Below are 17,945 nucleotides of genomic sequence, written 5' to 3'. Positions count from 1 at the left end.
GATGGATAGGAGACATTCTCAGTGATGTCACCTCTGATCTCTGGTGATGGATAGGAGGCATTCTCAGTGATGTCACCTCTGATCTCTGGTGATGGATAGGAGGCATTCTCAGTGATGTCACCGCTGATCTCTGGTGATGGATAGGAGGCATTCTCAGTGATGTCACCGCTGATCTCTGGTGATGGATAGGAGACATTCTCAGTGATGTCACCTCTGATCTCTGGTGATGGATAGGAGGCATTCTCAGTGATGTCACCGCTGATCTCTGGTGATGGATAGGAGACATTCTCAGTGATGTCACCTCTGATCTCTGGTGATGGATAGGAGACATTCTCAGTGATGTCACCTCTGATCTCTGGTGATGGATAGGAGGCATTCTCAGTGATGGCACCGCTGATCTTATGTGCAGTGATGGTGCCTTATCGTTAATGAGAGTCGGAGGGGATGACCGTCTGTGTATGACCTGTACACAACAGGCAGCTCTGCGGGTGACGGAGCTGATTCTCCACAGGTGCGGCCCGCGGTTGTGTGCGGCTCGGACTCTGCAGCACATTTTCTGGGTCGTGTTCCGTGACCCGAGATGAACATCTGCTTTTACTGTAACTCGTGATTCCAATGCGGGAGGCAGAAACTTGTGATTTTTTTTCCCATCATACGTTGTTTTAATTTTTTCCCATCGTTAAACCTCTTCTTGCTGTCAGTGACTGATAAATCATTTATTGAAATCCAGTGGCGGCCTGGCCTGAGCGGAGGATGATCCACTGCTGGTAGTCTGTGACACTGTATCAAGCTGTTATACGGATCGATACGTGGTGACATTGGGGTCTGCAGTACTCGGCAATGGCGGGCTTTTATCCCCTGGATGTAAAGTGTTTCCATTCACTGACAGGAGGCGGTTTAGCAGCTATGAGAACTAAACCAGTGTTTTGTTTTCTTTGCAGACGTGGGACGATGATCTGGAGCGCTCGTCGGAGGCCTGGGCCCAGCAATGCTTGTGGGAGCACGGACCCCCAAGCCTGCTCATGTCCATCGGGCAGAACCTGGCGGTGCACTGGGGCAGGTGAGAACAGGCGGGGGCGCAGATGGCGGGGGTCACAGACGGCAGGGGTCACCGGCGGGGGGCACAGACAGCGAGGGTCACAGACGGCGGGGGTCACAGACGGCGGGGGTCACAGACGGTGGGGGTCACAGACGGCGGGGGGCACAGACGGCAGGGGGCACAGACGGCGGGGGGCACAGACGGCGGGCTCACAGACGGTGAGAGGCACAGACGGCAGGGGTCACAGACGGCAGGGGTCACAGACGGCGGGGGGCACAGACGGCGGGGGCCACAGACGGCGGGGTCACCGCTCTGTGATAAGCCACATATGATGTTCTGTCCTCCCCAAGGTATCGCTCTCCGGCCTTCCACGTCCAGTCCTGGTATGACGAGGTGAAGGACTACACGTATCCGTACCCCCATGAGTGTAACCCCTTCTGCCCGGACCGGTGCTCGGGACCCATGTGCACCCACTACACCCAGGTAAGTGCCAGTCACTGTGGGGGCCATACTGTAGGATTGTGGGGCCCTTGGGCACTGCTGTATATGGACCCTGACCCCTCCACATCACCACCACGTCACAGATCCGCCATTGACCCAGCTGGAGACCTTGTATTGTACCTGCAATGTTCCCCTGCGGTCTAGCCGAGGTCTCCCCCAATCCCCGACCTCCCATGCTTCTGACCACGGCTGACCTGTCTCCAACCTGCTGCTATTCATCTCGTCTTTTCCATCTCCAGATCGTCTGGGCCACAACCACTAAAGTGGGCTGCGCGGTGAACGTCTGCAAGAGGATGAACGTGTGGGGGGAGATCTGGGAGAACGCCGTCTACCTCGTCTGCAACTATTCTCCAAAGTGAGAGTCCCGTCCTGTCCGGCACAAGCGCACCTTTCATCACACCCCTGTGATGGGCCGAGCAGCGGCAGCGAGTGTGATAAGTGGCGCCACGAGGCCATTCTCTGCACGTCTGTCTGCATCCGCCACACACTGCCGCCATTCATCAGCCCCAGCACAGAGGACTCTGCTGCACGGGTCATACTGATAGTGCTTCATGTTTCTTCTCAGGGGAAACTGGATTGGAGAAGCCCCTTATAAGAATGGCCGGCCGTGCTCCGAGTGTCCCCCCAGCTATGGAGGCAGCTGCAAAAATAACCTGTGCTACAAAGGTAAAAGTCTGTAGGGGAACATTAAAGAGTAAAATGTAAGGATCACCCTCCCTGAAGGTCAGTCGTGGGGGATAGCCCTGCCCTCCTCTCAGTGACCGGGGGAGAAAAAGCTCCGCTCTCCGCTATGATCGGGAGCAGCTCCGTCCTCTCTGTGACTGGGGGGATAGCTCCGTCCTCTCTGTAACTGGTGAGGATAGCTTCGTCCTCCTCTCTGTGACTGGTGAGGATAGCTTCGTCCTCCTCTCTGTGACTGGGGAGGATAGCTCCGTGCTCTCTGTGACTGGGGGGATAGCTCCGTCCTCTCTGTAACTGGTGAGGATAGCTTCGTCCTCTCTGTAACTGGTGAGGATAGCCCCGTCCTCCTCTCTGTGACTGGGGAGGATAGCTCCGTCCTCTCTGTGACTGGGGGGATAGCTCCGTCCTCTCTGTAACTGGTGAGGATAGCTTCGTCCTCCTCTCTGTGACTGGTGAGGATAGCTTCGTCCTCCTCTCTGTGACTGGGGAGGATAGCTCCGTGCTCTCTGTGACTGGGGGGATAGCTCCGTCCTCTCTGTAACTGGTGAGGATAGCTTCGTCCTCTCTGTAACTGGTGAGGATAGCCCCGTCCTCCTCTCTGTGACTGGGGAGGATAGCTCCGTCCTCTCTGTGACTGGGGGGATAGCTCCGTCCTCTCTGTAACTGGTGAGGATAGCTTCGTCCTCCTCTCTGTGACTGGGGAGGATAGCTCCGTGCTCTCTGTGACTGGGGGGATAGCTCCGTCCTCTCTGTAACTGGTGAGGATAGCTCCGTCCTCTCTGTAACTGGTGAGGATAGCTTCGTCCTCCTCTCTGTGACTGGGGAGGATAGCTCCGTCCTCTCTGTGACTGGGGGGATAGCTCCGTCCTCTCTGTGACTGGGGGGATAGCTCTGCCCTCTCTGTAACTGGTGAGGATAGCCCCGTCCTCCTCTCTGTGACTGGGGAGGATAGCTCCGTCCTCCTCTCTGTGACTGGGGAGGATAGCCCCGTCCTCCTCTCTGTGACTGGGGAGGATAGCCCCGTCCTCCTCTCTGTGACTGGGGGGATAGCTCTGCCCTCTCTGTAACTGGTGAGGATAGCTTCGTCCTCCTCTCTGTGACTGGGGAGGATAGCCCCGTCCTCCTCTCTGTGACTGGGGAGGATAGCTCCGTCCTCCTCTTTGTGACTGGGGAGGATAGCTCAGTCCTCCTCTTTGTGACTGGGGAGGATAGCCCCGTCCTCCTCTCTGTGACTGGGGAGGATAGCTCCGTCAGTAGCTTTGTGTTGGACGCTGGACAAGTTCCTCTGCTCAGCGGGGGTCCGGGCTCCGGGGACACCGCTCTGTGATGTTGTATCACACACTGTTCTTCTGCAGGTGACAAGCACGCCGGCACGGTGGAGACTGATGAAACCAATGAGATTGAATCTCCTCGTGTCCCTGAAGAGACCCTGATCTGGGTTCATGAGAAGATCAACAAGCCCAAAGTGGTGCCAAAAACGCCAAAGCCAAAAACTCCGCAGCCAAAAACTCCGCAGCCCACCAACGAGAACCTGATGAGTACGTGCCACATACGAGACACACGGCCGCACTGCAAGAAAACTGAGAATAGAGACCCCAGACTGAGACTGCAGAGTCACTGGAGATCAGCGGCGACATTATTGGGGATCAGCGGTGGCATTAGTAGAGATCAGCGGTGGCATTAGTAGAGATCAGCGGTGGCATTAGAGGAGATCAGCGGTGGCATTAGTGGAGATCAGCGGTGGCATTAGTGGAGATCAGCGGAGGCATTAGTAGAGATCAGCGATCGCATTTCTGGAGATCAGCGATCGCATTAGTAGAGATCAGCGGTGGCATTAGTAGAGATCAGCGGTGGCATTAGTAGAGATCAGCGGTGGCATTAGTGGAGATCAGCGGTGGCATTAGTGGAGATCAGCGGTGGCATTAGTGGAGATCAGCGGTGGCATTAGTGGAGATCAGCGGTGGCATTAGTAGAGATCAGCGGTGGCATTAGTGGAGATCAGCGGTGGCATTAGTGGAGATCAGCGGTGGCATTAGTGGAGATCAGCGGTGGCATTAGTAGAGATCAGCGGTGCCATTAGTAGAGATCAGCGGTGACATCAATCAGTTGATATCAATTCTTTTCTTTTTTAGCTCAAGTCATGAAATGTGAGACCCGGATGAGAGACAAGTGTAAAGGATCCACCTGTAACAGGTACACGCTCTTTGGTGTCACATTGCTGTGCAGGAGAGCTGCGGTGCGCAGGTCACAGGTCCACAGGACAGAAACGTGTGTCTGCACAACCTGCTTGTCCAGCGAAAAAAACTGATTGCTGCTGGATGATTACTGGACATGTCACCGTAGCCGAACACTTCAGCACCAGCAGCTTCTGATAATTTTGCCGTTTGGTGCAGCGGCTGGAGGAGGAGGGGGATGCAGCTGCAGTTCTCTCTGTGTCTGGGGGAAGGGAGGAGGAGGAGCAGCAATAGTAGGAAACATCTGATTGGCTCAGTGAACTCTGCTCTGACATCACTTCAGGAAGAGCCCGCCCACTGGGCAGGCGCAGAGGGAGCAGGGGAATGCCCCACCCCTGCAGCAGGTTCCTCTCCCCAGTGGTGCAGGAGAATGTGATCTTTTGGATCCTGGGCTGTGGAGGACTCGTCCTGCCTTGTGTTTTTTGCGCTTTCTCTCCTGTATGAATATTTTGCTTTGTTCGGATTCACACTGAGCGCAGCGTTTTTGGCAGTGGACGGGGCGAGCGCTGGTTCCGGCTCCTGTTAGTTTTCAGCCCTCACATTCCTTATGGAGATAAATGGGTTTGCTGCAGTATAAATTTGGGGTAACCACAGTGACATAACAATCCACAGTGAGAAGAAGAGGAGTGGCCATCGGGGGGGAGGGCTGTTTGGCGCTGGTGGTATAACATGGTCTGTCTTATGGGGTTTGGAGCTTAGGCAGCAAAATAAACAGAATGTCCTCGTTCTGGTTCACTCCTCACCGTAATATTTCTACATGCGGAGGCTCCCGGCTCCAGATCCTCCACTTACAGGTCACTTAAAGGGGAAGTCCGGGCAGTTGTGTCTCCGTCTCTGCACCCTCTGCTGTGACCGCACCCTGAAACCTCAGGATTTAGGAGCGGATTGGATTAACCCCTCCCAGTTGCCACATCTGAGCTGTGTGTCATGTGACCCTGGTGGCGGTTAGCGCTCCGTCCTGAAGCTCCTCCCATTTTCTGTGCAGGATAGCGGAGAACGCGAGCAGATGTCACATTTTATCTTAGTTGCACACGTCCTGCATGCTGACGCTCTCCCACATCAGTGATGCTCTTTATTGGTTCCAGGTATTTCTGTCCGGCCGGCTGCGCAAGTAAGAAAGGGAAGATCTTTGGGACCCTTTTCTATGATAGCGTAAGTGTCTCCTGGAGGTGACTTTATATAGGAGGTCCAGCAGCGGCTGTGGGTCCCCGAGACTAAAAGGAGCCCCGCAGGGCTCAGATTCACCTCCCAGGCTCAAACAGGGCAGGTATACACGGGCCCTCAGTATTAGATCTAGGTCCTGATTCCTCTCCACTAAGACCAGGGCTGATCCGGCTGCGGTGCGGGGCTGTGATAGAGGGAACAAACTCCCAGGGCTGTCACCATGCTCCTACGTGCCCCCATACTTCTGGCTAGACCCCCACACCATCTATGCTACTCCCCTTTCCTTGCCTCTCCCCTTTTGTTGCACCTCCCATTTTATTCCTCCTCCCTTCCTCTGCCACTCCCCTTTCTTTGCCCCTCCCCTTCATGTTTTGCCCCTCACCTTCTTTCTGTGCTCCTCCTTTTCCTTTGTCCCTCTGCTTTTCTTCCTTCTATGTTCCTCACCTTAATTTTTATCACTTCTTCCAGTTTCCCTATTCCTCCTATTCTCTTCCCCTTCCTGGCTCTCTGCTCCTTCCCTTTTACTCTGACTTTCCCATTTTTTTCCTTCCATTCTTTGCTACTTTTCTTCCCTTTTGTTCCCTTTCCCATCTTTCTTTACCACTCCCCTTTCAGTCTCTGCCACTCCCCTTCCTGTCTAAGCTCTTCCCTGTCTCTGCTTCTCCCCTTCCTGTCTCTGCACCTTACTCTTCCTGTCTAATCTCCTTCCCTTCCTGTCTCTGCTCCGCCTTCTTCCTGTATATGCCCCTCCCTTTCTTGTGTATATGCTCCTCCCTTTTCCACATATATATTCTCCTTCCCTTCCTGTCTCTCTCCACCCTCTGCCTGTCTATGTTCCTCCCTTTCCTACACATGCTACTCCTCTTCCTGTATATGCCCCTCCCTTATGTACAAATGCTCCTCCCCTTCCTGTATATGCCCCTCCCTTTCATGTATACATGCTACTCCCTTTCCTACATATGCTCCTTCCTGTCTCAGCTCCGCCCTGTGCCTCTCTGCTCCTCCCCTTCCTACACATGCCCCTCCCCTTCCTGTATATGCCCCTCCCTTTCATGTATACATCTATATGCTACTCCCTTTCCTACATATTCTCCTTCCTGTCTCAGCTCCGCCCTGTGCCTGTCTCTGCTCCTCCCCTTCCTACACATGCCCCTCCCCTTCCTGTTTACCATCGTCCCGTTTCGCTCATGTCAGCGCTGCTGTTTGCTCTCCTCTAGATGTCCAGCCTCTGCAGAGCGGCCATACACTATGGGGTCATCGATAACAATGGCGGCCTGGTGGACATAACCCGGAAGGGGCGACTGCAGTTCTTTGTGAAATCCACCAGGAACAGCGTGGAGTCACTGAGGTAAAATGTCACATTTTTTGTGCGACAGTAAATTAACAATCTCAGAAACTGACAATTATTTTATGTCCCTCAGTAAATTCAAACCTGGAAATTCATTCATGGTTTCGAAGGTGACAGGTGAGATGCACAGGGGCGGGGTATATAGTGTGTACGGGGTGGTATGTGTGGGGTATATACTGTAAAAGGGGCTATATAACTTGTACACGGGTGTGTAATGTGTGTGTGTATATGTATGTATATATATATATATATATATATCTAGGTGTGTGGGGGTGTATCTAGGTGTATGATGTGTGTGTGGGGGTATATCTAGGTGTATGATGTGTGTTTGGGGGTGTATCTAGGTGTATGACGTGTGTGGGGGTGTATCTAGGTGTATGACGTGTGGGGGTGTATCTAGGTGTATGATGTGTGGGGGTGTATCTAGGTGCATGACGTGTGGGGGTATATCTAGGTGTATGATGTGTGTGGGGGTGTATCTAGGTGTACGACGTGTGTGTGGGTATATCTAGGTGTATGACGTGTGGGGGTGTATCTAGGTGTATGATGTGTGGGGGGTATATCTAGGTGTATGACGTGTGGGGGGGTGTATCTAGGTGTATGATGTGTGTGGGGGTGTATCTAGGTGTACGACGTGTGTGTGGGTATATCTAGGTGTATGATGTGTGTTTGGGGGTGTATCTAGGTGTATGATGTGTGTTTGGGGGTGTATCTAGGTGTATGACGTGTGTGGGGGTGTATCTAGGTGTATGATGTGTGGGGGTGTATCTAGGTGTATGATGTGTGGGGGTGTATCTAGGTGTATGACGTGTGTGGGGGTATATCTAGGTGTATGATGTGTGTTTGGGGGTGTATCTAGGTGTATGACGTGTGTGGGGGTGTATCTAGGTGTATGATGTGTGGGGGTGTATCTAGGTGTATGATGTGTGGGGGTGTATCTAGGTGTATGACGTGTGGGGGGGTGTATCTAGGTGTATGACGTGTGTGTTGCGGTGTATGACGTGTGTGTGGGGGTGTATCTAGGTGTGTGAGGGTGTATCTAGGTGTATGACGCGTGTGGGGGGTGTATCTAGGTGTATGATGTGTGGGGGGTATATCTAGGTATATGACGTGTGTGTGAGGGTGTATCTAGGTGTATGACGTGTGGGGGGTATATCTAGGTATATGACGTGTGTGTGAGGGTATATTTAGGTGTATGACTTGTGTGGGGGGTGTATCTAGGTGTATGACTTGTGTGGGGGGTATATCTAGGTGTATGACGTGTGTGTGGGGGTATATCTAGGTGTATGACGTGTGGGGGTATATTTAGGTGTATGACTTGTGGGGGGGTATATCTAGGTGTATGACTTGTGTGGGGGGTATATCTAGGTGTATGACGTGTGTGTGTGTGTGTGGGTATATCTAGGTGTATGACGTGTGGGGGGTATATCTAGGTGTATGACGTGTGGGGGTATATCTAGGTGCATGACGTGTGTGGGGGTATATCTAGGTGTATGACGTGTGTGGGGGTATATCTAGGTGTATGATGTGTGGGGGGTATATCTAGGTATATGACGTGTGTGTGAGGGTGTATCTAGGTGTATGACGTGTGGGGGGTATATAGGTATATGACGTGTGTGTGAGGGTGTATCTAGGTGTATGACGTGTGTGAGGGTGTATCTAGGTGTATGACGTGTGTGTGGGGGTATATCTAGGTGTATGACGTGTGGGGGGGTGTATCTAGGTGTATGACGTGTGGGGGGGTATATCTAGGTGTATGACGTGTGGGGGGTATATTTAGGTGTATGACTTGTGTGGGGGGTATATCTAGGTGTATGATGTGTGGGGGGGTATATCTAGGTGTATGACGTGTGGGGGGTGTATCTAGGTGTATGACGTGTGTGTGGGGGTGTATCTAGGTGTATGACGTGTGTGGGTGTATCTAGGTGTATGACGTGTGTGGGGGTATATCTAGGTGTATGACGTGTGGGGGGTGTATCTAGGTGTATGACGTGTGGGGGGTATATCTAGGTGTATGACGTGGGGGGGTATATTTAGGTGTATGACTTGTGTGGGGGGTGTATCTAGGTGTATGACTTGTGTGGGGGGTATATCTAGGTGTATGACGTGTGTGTGGGGGTATATCTAGGTGTATGACGTGTGGGGGGTATATTTAGGTGTATGACTTGTGGGGGGGTATATCTAGGTGTATGACTTGTGTGGGGGGTATATCTAGGTGTATGACGTGTGTGTGTGGGTATATCTAGGTGTATGACGTGTGGGGGGTATATCTAGGTGTATGACGTGTGGGGGGGTATATCTAGGTGCATGACGTGTGGGGGTATATCTAGGTGCATGACGTGTGTGGGGGTATATCTAGGTGTATGATGTGTGGGGGGGTATATCTAGGTGTATGACGTGTGGGGGGTATATCTAGGTGTATGACGTGTGGGGGGTGTATCTAGGTGTATGACGTGTGTGTGGGGGTGTATCTAGGTGTATGACGTGTGTGGGTGTATCTAGGTGTATGACGTGTGTGGGGGGTGTATCTAGGTGTATGATGTGTGGGGGGTATATCTAGGTATATGACGTGTGTGTGAGGGTGTATCTAGGTGTATGACGTGTGTGTGGGGGTATATCTAGGTGTATGACGTGTGGGGGGTGTATCTAGGTGTATGACGTGTGGGGGGTATATCTAGGTGTATGACGTGGGGGGGTATATTTAGGTGTATGACTTGTGTGGGGGGTGTATCTAGGTGTATGACTTGTGTGGGGGGTATATCTAGGTGTATGACGTGTGTGTGGGGGTATATCTAGGTGTATGACGTGTGGGGGGTATATTTAGGTGTATGACTTGTGGGGGGGTATATCTAGGTGTATGACTTGTGTGGGGGGTATATCTAGGTGTATGACGTGTGTGTGTGGGTATATCTAGGTGTATGACGTGTGGGGGGTATATCTAGGTGTATGACGTGTGGGGGGGTATATCTAGGTGCATGACGTGTGGGGGTATATCTAGGTGCATGACGTGTGTGGGGGTATATCTAGGTGTATGATGTGTGTGGGGGTATATCTAGGTGTATGACGTGTGTGGGGGTATATCTAGGTGTATGACGTGTGGGGGGTATATCTAGGTGTATGACGTGTGGGGGGTATATCTAGGTGTATGACGTGTGTGTGGGGGTATATCTAGGTGTATGACGTGTGTGGGGGTATATCTAGGTGTATGACGTGTGGGGGGTATATCTAGGTGTATGACGTGTGGGGGGTATATCTAGGTGTATGACGTGTGTGTGGGGGTATATCTAGGTGTATGACGTGTGGGGGGGTATATCTAGGTGTATGACGTGTGGGGGGGGTATATCTAGGTGTATGACGTGTGGGGGTAGATCTAGGTGTATGACGTGTGTGGGGGTATATCTAGGTGTATGACGTGTGGGGGTGTATCTAGGTGTATGACGTGTGGGGGTGTATCTAGGTGTATGACGTGTGTGGGGGTATATCTAGGTGTATGACGTGTGGGGGGTATATCTAGGTGTATGATGTGTGTGTGGGGGGGTATATCTAGGTGTATGATGTGTGTGTGGGGGGGTATATCTAGGTGTATGACGTGTGGAGGGTTATATCTAGGTGTATGACGTGTGGGGGGTATATCTAGGTGTATGACGTGTGTGTGAGGGTGTATCTAGGTGTATGACGTGTGGGGGGGTGTATCTAGGTGTATGACGTGTGGGGGGGTGTATCTAGGTGTATGACGTGTGGGGGGGTGTATCTAGGTGTATGACGTGTGGGGGGTATATCTAGGTGTATGACGTGTGGGGGGGTGTCTAGGTGTATGACGTGTGGGGGGTGTATCTAGGTGTATGACGTGTGTGGGGGTGTATCTAGGTGTATGACGTGTGGGGGGTGTATCTAGGTGTATGACGTGTGGGGGGGTGTATCTAGGTGTATGACGTGTGGGGGGTATATCTAGGTGTATGACTTGTGTGGGGGTATATCTAGGTGTATGACGTGTGTGGGGGTGTATCTAGGTGTATGACGTGTGGGGGGGTATATCTAGGTGTATGACGTGTGGGGGTGTATCTAGGTGTATGACGTGTGGGGGTGTATCTAGGTGTATGACGTGTGGGGGGTATATCTAGGTGTATGATGTGTGGGGGTGTATCTAGGTGTATGACGTGTGGGGGTGTATCTAGGTGTATGACGTGTGGGGGTATATCTAGGTGTATGACGTGTGGGGGTGTATCTAGGTGTATGACTTGTGTGGGGGGGTGTATCTAGGTGTATGACGTGTGGGGGGTATATCTAGGTGTATGATGTGTGGGGGTGTATCTAGGTGTATGACGTGTGGGGGTATATCTAGGTGTATGACGTGTGGGGGTGTATCTAGGTGTATGACGTGTGGGGGTGTATCTAGGTGTATGACGTGTGGGGGGTATATCTAGGTGTATGATGTGTGGGGGGGTATATCTAGGTGTATGACGTGTGGGGGTGTATCTAGGTGTATGACGTGTGGGGGGTATATCTAGGTGTATGACGTGTGGGGGGGTGTATCTAGGTGTATGACGTGTGGGGGTATATCTAGGTGTATGACGTGTGGGGGTGTATCTAGGTGTATGACGTGTGGGGGGTATATTTGGGAATGTCCTGTGTTGGGGGCACGCAGCACTACCCCAGGCCATGTGGCGGTATTGTGGCCGCATAGATGTAACGTTTGCTTCCTTCCCGCAGTGCAGACCATTGACTGTTACTCCTCGGTGGCGGAGATCTGCCCGTATGAGAAGCCGGCGAAGCACTGCCCCAGGTACATACCGGCGTGAACCTGGGGAGGGGGATGTGGGGACGTGGTGGGTGATGCTGTGTGTCTGACCTTGGGTCCGGGGTCTGTAGGAGCCTTGGTATTAACCATTTAATTCCCTGCACAGGTTCTCCTGCCCCAGCCGCTGTAAGGACGAGCCCTCGCACTGGGCGCCCGTCATCGGCTCCAACATTTACGCAGATGTAAGTAGTGTCTGTGATTGGTGACTGTGGGAGTCATGTGGACGGGCGATGCCAGCGCTCTGCTGTGACCCGGCCTGACATTCTTAATGTCGCACGTGTAGCATAGATACACATATTATAATGCGCCCGTCAGTGACTGGCATCAATAACCGGTCTGTGCCCGAGGCAGAAGCTCATCGTCGCACCGTAGCCCCCGCACCGGGGTGCAGACAATCGAAGAACATTCTGTACCGTCCCCATCCTGTGTGCGGACACTGCCTGCTGTATATCAGGACCAGAGAGGCCGGGCCCCGTCCTGTGTGTGGACATTGCTGTATATCAGGACCAGAGCGGCCGGGCCCCGTCCTGTGTGTGGACACTGCTGTATATCAGGACCAGAGCGGCCGGGCCCCGTCCTGTGTGTGGACACTGCTGTATATCAGGACCAGAGCGGCCGGGCCCCGTCCTGTGTGTGGACACTGCTGTATATCAGGACCAGAGCAGCCGGGCCCCGTCCTGTGTGTGGACACTGCTGTATATCAGGACCAGAGCGTCCGGGCCCCGTCCTGTATGTGGACACTGCTGTATATCAGGACCAGAGCGGCTGGGCCCCATCCCCGTCCTGTGTGTGGACGCTGCTGTGTCACGATCACACCGTGACCATCACCCCTACGTCACGGATCGGGGTGACTTTAGGCCAACAGACGGCTATCACATGTGCAGGGGGGCTTATCTTAGTTATCCCTCCACTGCTACAATGTGATGAAAAAACACACACAAGGCTATTGACCTCTTAGTTTACAGCAGGGGCTTATTTTAGGTATCCCACTGCTCTTCAGTATACCACGAACTGCAGGGATTTATGTATATCCCGCTTTACAGTTCTGCTTGAACTTGCAGCTCTCTGGCGCCCCCTTACTCTCAGGTCAGATTAGGTACTGCACCTAGGGAAATTAGTCACCAGAAAGGCTGCCTGCTATGTACTGGCTATTGGGCATGCTGCAGCGAGGCGATATAACTACTCCCACTCAGGCAGGAGCACTAATTATCAACGCCGCAGTCGCTACAACGACTCCCAAAGGCATAGTACAAGGTATGCTGCCACCAGCTTCGATTAAACGGGTCTGAAGCTAACCCAAAACAGTAGCGTAATTCCCTTCAGAAGACTTAGGGTACGTTTTAGAGGAGGAGAACGAAACTAGTATTAAATATTTTACTCCGAAAGAAGGCAGTGTTTACAAAGGTATATAAAGATGTTACAATATGAGACAATTGAAAATATGTACAAGGTAATTATAAAAATAACAGGGATTAAATAAGAAAGGTAAAACTCACATGTTTTTAGATCATGTCAGGCAAAACCATGCTATTTCAAAGATAAAGGCGTGTGCACTACTACTAGTGGTGCCCAGGTAGGTTCCCACACCATGTGATACTAGAAGAAAGAACCTGGCACTCAACTTAATGCTTGTGAGATTTTAATCGTAGTAGCCAAAAAACGTTTCGGTCCTATATCAGGGCCGCGCTTAGTAACCCGATGTTTACCCTGGTTACCAGCGTAAAAGTAAAAAAAACAAACACTACATACTTATCTTCCGCTGTCTGTCCTCCGGCGCTGTGCTTCTCTGCACTGTGTCAGCGCCGGCCAGCCGGAAAGCAGAGCGGTGACGTCACTGCTCTGCTTTCCAGCCGCTGTGCTTACACAGTGCAGAGGAAAGCACAGCGCCGGAGGACAGACAGCGTAAGATAAGTATGTAGTGTTTGTTTTTTTACTTTTACGCTGGTAACCAGGGTAATCATCGGGTTACCAAGCGCGGCCCTGCGCTTAGTAACCCGATGTTTACCCTGGTTACAAGCGAACGTATCGCTAGATCGGTGTCACACACACCGATCTAGCGATGACAGCGGGAGATCCAGCGACGAAAGAAAGTTTCAAACGATCTGCTACGACGTACGATTCTCAGCAGGATCCCTGATCGCTGCTGCGTGTCAGACACAGCGATATCGTAACGATATCGCTGGAACGTCACGAATCGTACCGTCGTAGCGATCGAAATGGCACTGTGTGACGGTACCCTTAGTGTGACGGTACCTTAAGACTAAAGGCTGGGTTAAGTGTAAAGACTTATAATCTCCAGCCTCATGACATCACTAAAGGGCTGGTTAATTATAGAAGAAATTCCTGACTGAGAAGGGAGGGACCACAGGTGGCTTTGCAGGATTGGTCACCTGCAGTTTAAAGCCACACCCTGCACACACACTAGCTTCAAGTTACCCAGTGTCTGCCATAGGGATGGTTTGTTGTATTCAGGGGGGGAAAACGAGAGGGGGTTTTTACAGCAGCCATGTGCTAACAGGACCATGGTCAGAAGTGCAAAAATCCCTCAGCTAAACACAGAGTGAAGGGGGGTCAACGCCCACCCTATGTGTGCTGGCAATAGAAACTAAAACTTATATTATACATTATCCTCACATGCTGTATATCAGGACCAGAGCGGCCGGGCCCCGTCCCGTCCTGTATGTGGACACTGCTGTATATCAGGACCAGAGCCGCCGGGTCCCGTCCTGTATGTGGACACTGCTGTATATCAGGACCATAGCCGCCGGGCCCCGTCCTGTGTGTGGACACTGCTGTATATCAGGACCAGAGTGGCCGGGTCCCGTCCTGTGTGTGGACACTGCTGTATATCAGGACCAGCCTAGAGGGTCCCACAACCCCGCTGACCTCCTACAAGCATCACTGAGGTTCTCTTCCCAGCTCTGGATATAGAGGCCGGAGGCTCCCAGGACAGATGCCAGCGCTGACTGTGCCCATGTACAAGCACCAAGTCTGTGCCAGGAGAACTCCAAGATGCTGAAAACCATCACCCGCTAATATACACCAGCACTAGACTAATGGGCGGGGCTGACAACCCGTCTCACATGTGTACAGGCAGGTTGTCAGCAGTGATAAATCAGGCGCTGCTGCTGTAGTATAAGGGGTGTGGTCTCATTATATCAGTGATGTCATCACAGGGGCGGGGTGTAATTATATCAGTGATGTCATCACTGGGGGCGGAGTGTCCTACGATATTAGTGATGTCATCACCAGAGGGCGTAGTGTGACTGATATCAGCGATGTCATCACTGGGGGCGGAGTATTATAGATCAGTGATGTCATCACTAGGGGCAGAGTGTCCTATATCAGTGATGTCATCACTGGGGGCGGGGTTATGGTCACATGTTCCTGTGTTGGTGGTCACTGGTGTCACCGTCTTCTCTTGCAGACGTCCAGCATTTGTCGGACAGCGGTGCACGCCGGGGTCATTAAGGACGAGTCTGGGGGATACGTGGATGTGATGCCCGTGGATAGGAAAAATCATTACATTGGCTCCAACAAAAATGGGATCCACTCGGAAAGGTAATAACATTGTGGAGCTCGTGACCCGGGGGATTAAAAGGAATGTTCAGGGTCATGTATACCTGTGCCCTCTGGCTGCGGCCTCCTCGGATTGTCAGCCCGTGCCCCCTCGTTACTGTCCCCTGTGGTCTCTCACCTGAGGATCTTACTCATTCCCCCCAGGCAGCTGAGGGGTTAATTTCCCCATCTCACGCGGCGCTGACCTCCTGCCGCCATCATCGATCACTGCGTGGCGCCGAGCCCCAGGTCTAGACAGAATTCAGCACAGAATTAACATTGTGTCATTGGGCTGGGGGTCCGGTTATATGGGAAGAGGGGTCAGCACGTCTGCAGATAGAGCAGCACTGATACTGTGTGATCAGTGGCCCATGTAGAGCGGGAGCCCAGGGCCCAACTGTTACTCCAGGGTTGTGGGGCAGGCAGCGGCTACACCAGGGTTGTGGGGCAGGCAGCGGCTACTCCAGGGTTGTGGGGCAGGCAACTGTTACTCCAGGGTTGTGGGGCAGGCAGCGGCTACACCAGGGTTGTGGGGCAGGCAGCGGCTACTCCAGGGTTGTGGGGCAGGCAGCGGCTACACCAGGGTTGTCGGGCAGGCAGCGGCTACTCCAGGGTTGTCGGGCAGGCAGCGGCTACACCAGGGTTGTCGGGCAGACAGCGGCTACTCCAGGGTTGTGGGGTAGGCAGCGGTTACTCCATGGTTGTCGGGCAGGCAGCGGTTACTCCAGGGTTGTCGGGCAGGCAGCGGTTACTCCAGGGTTGTCGGGCAGGCAGCGGTTACTCCAGGGTTGTCGGGCAGGCAGCGGTTACTCCAGGGTTGTCGGGCAGGCAGCAGCTACTCCAGGGTTGTCAGGCAGGCAGCGGTTACTCCAGGGTTGTCGGGCAGGCAGCGGCTACACCAGGGTTGTCGGGCAGGCAGCGGTTACTCCAGGGTTGTCGGGCAGGCAGCGGTTACTCCAGAGTTGTCGGGCAGGCAGCGGCTACTCCAGGGTTGTCAGGCTGCTTTTCTGGACGGATAAGATACTGAATCCCCCGATTATTCTGACTCCCGATTGTTTTGTGTTCAGTATTAGGAACCGTAAAGAAGGTAAAGCGTTCCGCGTGTTTCCCGTGAAGCAATAATAAGAAAAGCCGATCTGGTGGGACTCTTCCGAAGATTGAGGAGGCTGAGCGTCCCCCCAACTTGTCTGCTTTTTGGAATCGGGTCACCCCTATCAGCCACCACCTGAATGTCGTCACCTCACTCTATTCTGAGGATTTGTATGGTGGCTGCCTCCGGAGCTGAACTCTTCTGAGCTGGTGGAACAGTTATCAGTCCAGGACTATACAAAGAACTGTGTCCAGCAGAAGCCCCCATAACTCAGCGGTGTGTGGGGTCACTAATAAGCCTACCGGAATCCTGCTGGAGAACTTCTGCTGACATTTGGGTTCCGCGGGGGTGGGGCCTGTGGAGGTGGGCGGCTCACACCACAATACCCCTCCCCCACGGGCTTGTACATAGTAACCTTTTGTATTGTCTCCTGATCTTTGTTTTTTATACAGCAGTGCTGGCGCCTGTTATTTTATATGAGGGATACTCGCCCTCTTTGTATATATAATATATATATATATATGTATTCGTGTGTGTGCTGTGGACATCGTCAGGACCACCCTGCTGCACATCATCAGCTCTGGGATGAGGGGCCACGCAGGGTTAGGACTCCACACCTCAGATCCTGCTCCTTCCCCTTTAATTACTGGCAATTATCAGGTGGCAGCTCCTGACTACAACCATTGATTGTACATAGGAATGGCGCCGCTCCGCACAAGCCGCATCCTGGGGGGGCAGTAAGAAACGACCCTCGTCCGCCCACCCCATGGATAATAAATATTTATCCCCAGAGCTGAAATCGCACAACGTATGTTCCCTGTATCACTGCATAGGGTCTCCTCCAAACAATTGTAATAATAATCCTAATATATATGGACAAAACTCCATACACCTCCATAAACAGGACAGTCGCCCCAGCAGCAGAATAGTGAGCGCAGCTCTGGAGTATAATGCTGTATGTACACAGCGACTCTGCTGTTTATGGAGTCAAAAACTTGGAAATGTCTAGGGAAGACTATTTAAATCGGGGATTATTGTGACCAGTAATAAATGTTGAGGATTCCTTGGGCCTTTCTGATGAGTTTTGTACCTGGTGCTAAATTTATACCATATGTGGGAGAACAGGAAGCTTTATATACAACTTTGTAATAAACGTGTTGATGAAAATGAATTGTGATATATTCCTATTGGCTCGCTGAGTATCTGCATAAAACCTGACACCCCCAAACATTCCTAAAGCATCTATTATTAATAACTACTATAATACTGCTCCTATGTACAAGAATATAACTGCTATAATACTGCCCCCTATGTACAAGAATATAACTACTATAATACTGCCCTATGTACAAGAATATAACTACTATAATACTGCCCCTATGTACAATAATATAACTACTATAATACTGCTCCTATATACAAGAATATAACTACTATAATACTGCTCCTATGTACAAGAATATAGCTACTATAATACTGCCTCTATGTACAAGAATATAACTACTATAATACTGCTCCTATGTACAAGAATA

General features: G+C 52.0%; 1 protein-coding gene across 3 annotated transcripts in view; it reads left to right on the top strand.

Annotated features, from left to right (window-relative positions):
* Positions 1 to 17,584, top strand: part of CRISPLD2 (cysteine rich secretory protein LCCL domain containing 2) — a 42,176-nt gene extending 24,592 nt beyond the window's left edge. For all 3 annotated transcript variants that reach the window (XM_069739466.1, XM_069739468.1, XM_069739467.1), the window contains exons 3-15: positions 942 to 1,060; positions 1,390 to 1,522; positions 1,780 to 1,895; positions 2,106 to 2,206; positions 3,577 to 3,759; positions 4,354 to 4,414; positions 5,541 to 5,607; positions 6,837 to 6,967; positions 7,041 to 7,084; positions 11,678 to 11,750; positions 11,872 to 11,947; positions 15,193 to 15,326; positions 16,391 to 17,584. In XM_069739466.1, the coding sequence (XP_069595567.1) occupies positions 942 to 1,060; positions 1,390 to 1,522; positions 1,780 to 1,895; positions 2,106 to 2,206; positions 3,577 to 3,759; positions 4,354 to 4,414; positions 5,541 to 5,607; positions 6,837 to 6,967; positions 7,041 to 7,084; positions 11,678 to 11,750; positions 11,872 to 11,947; positions 15,193 to 15,326; positions 16,391 to 16,445 (1,293 nt within the window). In that variant the 3' untranslated portion in view covers positions 16,446 to 17,584. The remainder of the gene's footprint in view (positions 1 to 941; positions 1,061 to 1,389; positions 1,523 to 1,779; positions 1,896 to 2,105; positions 2,207 to 3,576; positions 3,760 to 4,353; positions 4,415 to 5,540; positions 5,608 to 6,836; positions 6,968 to 7,040; positions 7,085 to 11,677; positions 11,751 to 11,871; positions 11,948 to 15,192; positions 15,327 to 16,390) is intronic.
* Positions 17,585 to 17,945: the final 361 nt, after the last annotated feature.

This window comes from Ranitomeya imitator, chromosome 9 (genome assembly GCF_032444005.1).
Source record: "Ranitomeya imitator isolate aRanImi1 chromosome 9, aRanImi1.pri, whole genome shotgun sequence".
Taxonomy (NCBI): domain Eukaryota; kingdom Metazoa; phylum Chordata; class Amphibia; order Anura; family Dendrobatidae; genus Ranitomeya; species Ranitomeya imitator.
This window is presented reverse-complemented; position numbering and strand designations above follow the sequence as displayed.